We start from the raw sequence: 10,061 nt of genomic DNA, 5'->3' as shown, positions 1-10,061 counted from the left end.
ATTGATGAATCAGGATTCACACTAGTGGACTTTCGAAAGATAGGGTATCGAGATGAGCCATTTATAATGGTTCAACAAGCATCTCAGGTTTTCTATGTGAAAGATCCTACGTCAGAACATTGGTATGTCGTTTTACACGGGAAAAAACAAGGGGAAGCCATAGATGATATTGAATATGGCGAAACTCGTTCATTCACACCAATGATAACTAATAAAGATGACGATGTACTTGATGATGTACATGCAACCCGTAAAGACCACAGTGAAGGAATTTACATATAAACATTCAACCCACATGTAACATGTAAATAAACATTTATAATTTTATGTATTATTTTTATATGATTTTAATTCGATGCACATTAACTAATGTTTGTTACCTAATTTTTTTAACAGAGACATGGATGACGACCAGACTCCAGTCAGACCTCGATCTGGACGAGGTAGTAGAGGACCTACTAGATTGAAGCGTCTTGCATTGAGACGTGCTGCTGGTGAGAAGACACATGTTGACATTGACGTCAACACTGGAGTGGCTTTTGGTCCTAAGGCAGATGAGTTTATGAGCTATCTTGGAGTTGTTTCTCGTGAGAGGCTCTCCATTTTGATTAATTCATGGGATGAGGTTTCAGAGGTTGATCGGAACATGCTATGGGAGGATGTTCTGGTAAGCTTTACATTATTATTGTTATCATATAATGCTTTTTAATATTGATTAATTAATTTTAATTTCATGATGTTATTTTGCAGGCAAACTTTGACATTCCTGATGTGGAACCGCTTCGATCAAAGATATTATCCAATATCGCACTTAAATTTCGTACCTTTAAGTCAAGACTGACATCGAGATACATTTTTGGCGACCTTAAAGACGAAAATCCATGTTTAAAGTACCAACATATTGATGAAGAGACATGGCGTCTTTTTAGAGAAAGCCGTGAAAATGAGGCTTGGATGGTAAGTGAAGTAACTTTTTTGTTTATATAACATTAATAAGTTTATCTTATTTACTTCAGTTTGTTTATTTCAATTATGACAGGATCGTCGGAAGAAAGCTCAAGAGATAGCTTTGAAGAATCTTACCCCGCATGTTATGTCTCGTTCGGGGTATAGAAAACTTGAGCAAACACTGATGGTGGAAAAGGAGAAATCTCAACAGGGGACGTATTCTGAGAATGTGGAAACAGGGGTCACTTCTCCTCCACCACCTTTTCGCCATGAAAAATGGAAGAGGGCCCGAATTAAAAAGTCCGGTGCACCAAGTTCCGAGCAATCCGGGGTTATAATCGAAAAAATTGTATGTTAATTTTGTTATTTTCAATTTTTTTAAAGCATTAATTATATTAATGATTGAAAATATGATTTTTGTGTACTCTTGCAGGATTCCTTGGAATCCGACGGTACATTTGTTGCTGAAGGTCGTCACGATATCCTGGTTGAAGCAATTGGACGACCTGAACACTCTGGTCGTGTTCGTGCCGCTGGACAAGGGGTCGGAATTAAACTTTTTTTTGGAGTTTCAGAACGACAGCCATCCTCCTCCTCCAAGAAGGAAACTCAAATGAAGACTAAGTTACGTGAAGAAATAATGGAGGAGATGAGAAAGGAGACTGATTTGATGTGGCTGGAGATGAAAAAGGAGAATGATCGAATGCGACAAGAGTTTCTATCGCAACAAGTTTGTGCTGAGCCGATTGAACCCCTTGTTAGTCCCACTCCCAAGAGCACAAAGGGGAGTTGTGCGGCTCCTCCAACATCAGGGGATGATATCAATGGGCAGACAGAGGATTGTGAGCTACTGGTAGTGGGCGGCAAACTTCCTCGGGTGGTGGCACTTGGAAAAGTCTATAAAAACGCCACCACCTTACATAGCGTTCCTCTCTCCCTTGATGTGGCGAAGGTAACTGTTGAAAAAGTACGATTTCCTGATGCTCGTGTTCCACTACCTTCAGATGAGGTAACCACTGTGGCCGATGCATTTCAGACATTCGTTGCCTGGCCCAGAGAGCTCATTCGATCTATGCCCGAACCTCATGTAATAATTTCGTTTCATTATATTATTTTTTATTTATATTTATATATTACATATAATTTAATACAAATGTTGTTTATCTTGTAGGAACCTTTTCAGCCACCAACTCCGAAAAAGAATCGTGAGGTTCCAGTTGACGATCCTATGGCTTCCCTACGTCTCATTGCTAGTCAGATTGGCAATGATCCTTTTCCAGTTCCGTGGGATAATACATTTTTTCAAATCAACACTGAACTGCCACTGATGATTTACAACACAGATTTATCAGAATTTATATCTGGGAACCAGGAGCTCAATATAAGTATAATTCAATTTTTTATGATGTAAGTATCTTTACCTATTATTCAATTTACTTTATGTTAAATTATTATTGATTATGCTTTAACTAAAAACTTGTAGGTTTTTGCATAGAGTCTGTATCACTGAGGGGAAGGAAAATATGTATGGATTCGTAGATCCTGCATATACTAATCCCGTTGGACCAAACTCAACTGAGACTCAAGCATACATCACTAACATCCTGGAAAAAGAGGGAAAACAAATTTATTTATGCCCTTACATTAATGAGTAAGTTTAATTATATGTCATCAATTATTATTATTTCATGTTTTAAATATTTACTAACTCTTTTCAATGATCATATAGGCATCATTGGCAGTTACTTGTCTTATCAATGTTGATAAGACTGCTGTGTGGTTATGTTCCCTACACAAGAAGATGCCCACAAAATTTAAGGATATCATTGATACATAAGTATAGTATAAACTTAACTTTGTATATGTTGCTAATTAACCATCTACTAACGAGGTTTTTTGTATTAACCAGTTCATGGCGTGGATATAACATCCTAAAAGGTCGATCCAGTTCAAATAATTTGAACTACATAAGAGTAAAGGTTTGTAATTTTTTTCTTTCTCTATTATCATTGTTTATCAATATACTAACATATTACTTTTTATTGAATTATATAGTGTAATAAACAACCAGGAAGCTATGAGTGTGACTATTACATTATGCAATGGATGATTACCATTATAAGACTAGGTGTTAAAACTGGTTGGAAGGAGGTATATGTTAAATCATTTTTATAATTCTTGAACATATATATATCTAGAAACTAATTTATGTCAACTTTGCAATGCAGTTATTCACAGAAGAAACACCAATGAGTGAGGAAGGCATTTCATATGTTAAAGATTCTTGGTCCACATACTTCATTAATTTTTATAACTCTAGCATAAGTAAACAACATTAGTGGTTTTATTATATGTAATTTGATCACTTGTAAATGTACATTTTGATGATTTCAATTGGTTACTACATTTTTGTATTTGTCTGGCTGGGTTTAATCATTATGCAGGTTATTTAAATATATGGTTTCTGCACAAAACAGGATGTACCAAAAAAAAAAAAACACTATTTACAAATGCGGTCATTTACCAAGACCGCATTTGTAAATAGTGAATTCGCATTTACAAATGCGGTCTTAGTAAATGACCGCATTTGTAAATAGTGATTTATGAATGCGGTTTTTACCAAGACCGCATTCATAAATCCTAAACCCCAAACCCACTCCCTAATTCAGAATAATATACAAATGCGGTTATCTAAAATGACCGCATTTGTAAATGTGATTTATGAATGCGGTCATAGGACCGCATTTGTAAATTCCAGATTTACAAATGCGTGTTGATCAAATGCAGTTCTATGACCGCATTTGTAAATTTAAAATAGCCGCATTTGTTTAACTTATCTGCACTAGTGAATCCTTTGGGCAAGCCTTGTTCAGGTCAGTGAAATCGACGCACATGCGCCATTTCCCATTACTCTTCTTCACCAGCACGACATTTGCCAACCATTCAGGGTATTGGACTTCCCTGATGTGGCCTGCAGCGAGGAGTTTCTGTTTTTCGTCCCTGATCGCCTGCCTCCTCTCTTCGTTGAACTTTCTTCTTCTTTGTCGCACTGGTCTTACCAAGTTGTCCATCGCCAGATGATGGCACAAGAAGTCGGGATCGATCCCGGGCATGTCCGAAGCGGACCATGCAAACGCGTCCAGATGCCGCTCAATCACCTTGGCGATCTGGTCCTGGAGCTCAACCTCCAGGGATCTTCCCAGCTTGAAGATCTTTCCCCTGATTTCTCTCTCGAGCCACTGCTCGACGGGTTTTGGTCTGGTTTCTCTGGCGATCACCCCCCTGGCGATTCCCAGTTCTCTCGCTTCCTCAGGGCTATTCCTTGCCTCTTCCTCCTCCAGACCGGCATTCCCCCCCCCCTAGCTCAGCATCCACCATCTCCACGTCTCTTCCGGTGGTATCTTCTGTTACCGTCGATCTGGGCTTCACACCAGGAGGCGGGGTGGTTGTTACGTAACTCACCGATCTCTTGTTTTTCAGGCTATTCTCATAGCACTTCTTCGCTTCCTTCTGATCGGACTTGATGGTGATAACCACCCCCTCCATGGACGGCAACTTCACCTTCATGTGCCGGGTCGACGGTATGGCACCTATCCTGTTGAGCGTGGGTCTTCCCAACAGGATGTTATATGCTGAAGGAGCGTTTACAACAAGATATTTGATTTTCTCTGTTCTTGAACCCGCCACATCTGTAAACGTTGTCCTTAATTCTATGTACCCCCAGACCTCCACCTGGTCACCAGCGAAACCATACAAACACCCTCCATAGGGCCTCAGCTGGTCAAGGGGCAGCTCCAACTGCGTGAAGGTCGGCCAGAACATCACGTCTGCCGAGCTTCCTTGGTCCACCAGCACCCTGTGGACCTTTCTTCCTACTGTTATCAGCGAAATTACTATGGGATCGTTGTCATGAGGCACAACATCCCGGAGATCTTGCTTGGTGAATGTAATATCCACTTCCGGGGAGTGGTCTTCAAACATATCCACCGTCATCACAGACCTCGCGTACCTCTTCCTCTTTGATGCGGTGCATCCACCTCCTGAGAAACCCCCTGCAATGGTGTGGATTTCTCCGTGCGTAGGCATCTCGTGCTGCTGAGCCTCAGCACCCGCTGGTTGGGAGCTCGACGCGCCCCCCGTCCTTCTATCCAGCAAATAGTCGTTTAGGAACCCGCTCTTAACCAGATCGTCGAGCTCGTATCCTAATGCTAAGCACGAGTCCACTGTATGGCCAAAGCCCTGGTGGAACTCACACCAGGCGTCTGGCTTTGGCCCCAACACCTTGTCGCCCACCTTTTCTGGCGCCTTCAACCTAGCAGATATATTGGGGATGGCGGTCAGGTCCGCCAAACCCATGACAAACTTGTGCTTAGGCGGGCGATTGTATTCCCGGCGTGCTGGTTGCTGGCGTCCTTGGCCCCTACCCTTGTTCTTCCTTGGATCATAGGGATGGCGAGTCCTCTGATCCCTTCTGGCCGCCGCTGTCTCCAGCACCCTTTGTGGCTGGATCCTGGTCTGGGCGCGTGGCCTAGCGGGAGCCACGCTTCCTCTCTTCTCGGCGACTTCGCTCTCGTCGGCGATGTGGGCCACCGCAAGTCGCCTAACCTCAGCAAACGTGGCGGGGTGAGCCCTGATCAATGCCTCGCAGAATGGTCCCGGCAGCACGCCCTTCTTAAATGCATAGACCAGCATTTCTTCATCTTTGGCCGGCAATCTGACCATCTGCGCCCCAAAGCGATTTTGGTAGTCCCTGAGGGACTCTCCCTGATATTGCCTTATATCAAACAAATCTTAAGACACCCTGGGCGGTGCCTTATTCACAATGTACTGCTCGACGAAAATCTTCGAGAACTGTTGGAAATTGGTAATGTGACCATTAGGCAGGCTCACAAACCATTCCAGCGCCGTTCCCTGGAGTGTGCTCACGAACATCTTGCAGTACACGACGTCTGATCCCCCTGACAACATCATCTGCGTATGGAACGTGGTGAGATGAGCCTCAGGATCCTCCACGCCGGTGAAAACAGCCTTAACAGGAACCACACTCGCAGGAATAGGCGTGTCAGTAATCGCCTGAGCGAAAGGCAGAGGAAAAACACGAGGTGGCGACGACGACACAACCTCTTCAGCGGTAGAACGCCCTTGCTGCTCCTGAAGGGCTTAACGCAGCTCCTCAGTCACCTTGCTAAGCTCATCATTCCTGGCGCGAGAGGTGACCAGGTCCTCATGCATTCTCGCCTGTTCTATGCGCGAGGCTTCCACAGTTGCCTGCAACGAACGCATCATCTCTGCCATCTGCGCCATGGTCATGGCGGCGGCGCCTTCAGCAGCGACGGGCGCAACCGGACTTGAACGATTGCTTCTCATTTTTCTCATGAAACTTAGCGAATCACAGAATGCAGCGAACAACACTTACTTCAGCTACGATCGATTCAGCGATCAATCGGGAAAAACTGCGCGAAACTCTGCAAGAAACTCAAGAACACCACGAACCTCCAAAGAAACCTGTAACTCCACTAGAAACCACCGCTTCTCCTACGGATAACACAACGAGCCAGAGAACTCAAACTTCACCGAACAAATCTCGCGTAAACAACAGAAAGCCTCACTTCACCGAACAAAAATCCGAACGAACGGTGGAAAACGCGAAATCACCGAACAAATCTCAAACGAACAGCGAACAGTGGTTGCACCAGCACATAACCACGCAGAAAACTACGAAAACCTCCAAGAACTCACACTGTGGATGGGAACAGGTTTTACACGGCCCCACGGTGGGCGCCTGATGATCCTGCCTGTTGACCAAAACGTTGGAACCTGCCTCGTCAAAGGATCGACGTGTGCACCGCTTCAAACCTCCGTCCTTCTTCAAGATCCACCTTAAGAACCTGCAAAAGAACAGAGCGGCGCCGCTGCGGCCGATCACACTCCAACGCCCAAGTCAGTGACCGAACCACCAAATACTAAGAGCAAGAACACTCTAGAACTCTCAAGGAACCGTCCAATGTTCTCTCTCACAGTATGCTCAAGAACTCGCAAGCGTAAAGAGTATAATCTGAACGTGCGTACCTCAAAAAGTTCGTTGAGAACTCTTATATACCTGGTCACTTTCTCTCTCCTGGCAGTTACAGACCTGGACACGTGGTTCGCATCCAGTCGTACACGTACCATCATCTGGAGCCTCCTTGACTTGGGCGCTGCTTCTGACTCTCTTTTTGGCTAAGTTACTTATGCATGGTACTGCCCAGTGCATAGCTAACTTGGGAGCGCGATCTCTACTGGAATTGGCGAGTTAGGGTGCTCTCGTACACCTTCCCTGTGGTCTCGCCGGCCGCCTTCATAATCTGCACCACCTTCATCTTCGGCGATGTGCTTGTTCTGGCGATCTCCAATCACTTAGTCGCATGAGTTTACATCTGGCGACTTCATCTTTAACCCGGTGATCGCCGGTTCTGGTATGCTGGAGATCGGAACACGCCAACTTGACAACTGGCGACTTCACGAGCCCCCCGACTTCCTCCCCTTCTGCCAACCTGGCGCCTTGTCAACACACCTATACTGTAGCTGGATGCCACGTCATCACTTCCGACTGCCAGGGCGGTACAAATCATAGGATGGATTACAACATATAAACTACCCCAGAACAAAGCTTAAACCAGCACAACAACATCATGCACAACAAAGGCTTCAACATCCTTCAAAGGATTTGGATTCTTCAAAGCTTGAACATTACTTGGTTCAACACTTCCTGCCCTGCAGTACTTTTCAGTGGATCCCTCCCTCGGGGTCCCACCATGTTGACTTTGGTCAACGCTCGAGGACCGTATGGTACACAAGCCCCCCAGTCTCGACCAGACAACTTGTTCAGCGAAGGGACTTATGGCCTCGCCCTACTGTCGTACGTGGCCTCCTGTGATGGGACAGGCATAGTGCGCTGAAGTGACGCCTTCCGGTTCATATTGTAATAAACGGACACGTGGCCCAATCGTGCGGCTGGGACTTAACGTCTCTTGCGCTTCTCAAGTTTACGTTAAGTCTTTCAAAATTGTGCGCTTCAGGCACTGTTCCATCACTTGCACTTGTTCTTACACTCTTCACTTTCTTCCTCGAGCTTTCTCTGATTCCTTCTTGCAAAAACCGAAACTTTCGCTGATCAACCATCAAAGGTATGATTTTTACGCATTGATTGCTCTTTAATCTTGATTTCATGTATTGATAAGCTGCCTGGAGCTGTTTAGATTTATTTTATTTTCGAATCTTCCTCTGCATCTTCTTCGCTCCTCTATTTCTGGGTTTTTCGCACCATAGTTTCCCCTTGTTGAACCTTTGTTTCTTCCTTTCTCTGTTTTTCTTAGCTTCCCTTCATCATGGCACGAACTAAAGTCACTGCCAATCCTCCTCCACCTAGCATCAACTCAAACCCCTGTACCCTGGGCCTCCGACGAACTCCTCGTCGAGACCTCCTCCCTAACCTCCATTGCTAACTGGAGGGCTTACTTAGAGAGTGAACCTGACTTCAAAGGAAGGGCTTTTGGGAGAGAATGCGATGCCTACATTGTTGTTGGCCCCTGTACAACTGGTGAACCCGTTTGCATCGATAACCGCTCCAACATCGGGGAGCCCTTTTTCTTTTTCTACCAAACCGTATTCAAACGTATTAGGCAGTGCCTCCCCTTCACTGGCTTTGAGAGGGAGCTCCTAACGGAGATCAACGTTGCACCCCAACAGCTGGGCCTTTATCAGAGCCTTCTCTATTCTTTGCAACTTCTTCGGCCACGCTCCCTCAGTAGATGTCTTCCTGCACTTCTTCGAGGCCAAAAGCCCTGGGAAGAATGTCTGGGTCAGCTTCAGTGGGATAACAGGAAGAGTGATCCCCACGTTATTCCAGCAATCCTACAAAGGATTTAAAGGAAAATTCTTCAGAGTGTGTTGCTCTGAGCAAGACCGCACTGCTCTGGATGGGTTCCCCCTGTACTAGGTTGGGACACTAACACTCAAAAAGGCCAAGACCTTGGATGAGATATCTTCAGCTGATTGCGAGGTGTGCCAGGTTTTGGCCAGCCTGAGGGTAATTTTCAACACTGTTGAACTCATCAAGAATGAGTATAGCCCAACTGGGCTTGCTGGATATATCGGTATGAGAATCCTTTCCTAACCTTCTTCAAGCATTGCTTTGTTTATACCTCTTCTGTTGGCTAAATACTAGCTGGAGTCTTGTCTGTTCGCGATAATGCCACAACTAGCAAGGCGGGTACCTTTGCACACCCAGCCCTGCCTGACTGTTCTACTACTCCTCTCGCCCCTTCTGCCCAAGCCACTCCAACACCTACTTCACCACAAACAACTCCCAACCCTGCTTCTCCACACATTGTACCTGACCCCACCTCACCACACACAACACTAGCCCCCACTTCTCCAACCCCAATCGCGGCTATTCCTTTGGCCACGCTCAGGGCTTTTCCTCCACTAGCCCCCTTAGAGAAAAACAAAGGGGTGGTGGTCATCGCCTCTGACGACGATAAGGAATCTGTGGAGGGCCCTGCCTTCAAGAGGAGGAAAACCACGATGGTAGCCATCTCCCTCTCATCATCTGATAGGCGTCCTGCCTCGCTTAAGGATAACCCTTCCAACGCCTCCTCACCTCCACAATATCTTGCCCTTGAGGAGGGAGCTGAGACGGTTCCTGAGCCCACTCCTGCACAATATGCTTTCTTGGAACCAAGGTCCACACTTCATTGTATTCAAACTGGTTCAGTGCTTCCTGCATTACTGTTATCCAATTGTTGTCTTGCAGTGCTTCTTCCAGACTTTTAGGCTCAATCTGTGAAACAAAGGCCACTGTTCTGCAGAAATTATTAAGTGAATTCCTTGTTGAGACTCCTTTCTCAATTTTACCAATTACATTGTCTAGTGTAAGATCCCTGGGTGTCTTCCATTCCTTAGGCAATCCTGCATTCACATTAGATTCTTTGACAGAATTTTGATTAGTTGCATCAAGCTCACTAGATTGATTCTTTTGCAAAATGGTTCTTAAATCATTCATACCAGGTTCATCTAGAACAGATTTGGGCACAGAAAAATCTGTTTCATCAAATACAACATGTATAGATTCT

The 10,061-nt window shown here is 45.1% G+C and overlaps 1 protein-coding gene across 1 annotated transcript; it reads left to right on the top strand.

Moving 5' to 3' along the window:
• Nucleotides 1-1,106: 1,106 nt before the first annotated feature.
• On the top strand, nucleotides 1,107-2,600 carry LOC137817229 (uncharacterized). Its single transcript, XM_068620478.1, has 3 exons — nucleotides 1,107-1,297; nucleotides 1,382-2,355; nucleotides 2,432-2,600. The coding sequence occupies exons 1-2, from the start codon at nucleotides 1,133-1,135 to the stop codon at nucleotides 2,117-2,119; spliced, it is 903 nt and encodes a 300-aa protein (XP_068476579.1). The 5' UTR covers nucleotides 1,107-1,132; the 3' UTR covers nucleotides 2,120-2,355; nucleotides 2,432-2,600.
• The last annotated feature ends 7,461 nt before the right edge of the window (nucleotides 2,601-10,061 follow it).

This window comes from Phaseolus vulgaris, unplaced genomic scaffold, assembly GCF_000499845.2.
Source record: "Phaseolus vulgaris cultivar G19833 unplaced genomic scaffold, P. vulgaris v2.0 scaffold_21, whole genome shotgun sequence".
Lineage (NCBI taxonomy): Eukaryota > Viridiplantae > Streptophyta > Magnoliopsida > Fabales > Fabaceae > Phaseolus > Phaseolus vulgaris.
Note: the sequence above shows the minus strand (reverse complement) of the source record. Positions and strands in the feature narration are given on the sequence as shown.

Bases quoted from the DNA above. Each gene is read 5' to 3' on its own strand.
- LOC137817229 (XM_068620478.1), top strand. From the start codon at position 1,133: ATGGTGGAAAAGGAGAAATCTCAACAGGGGACGTATTCTGAGAATGTG. The intron at 1,298-1,381 runs GTATGTTAATTT...GTACTCTTGCAG, and splicing joins GGGTTATAATCGAAAAAATT to GATTCCTTGGAATCCGACGG.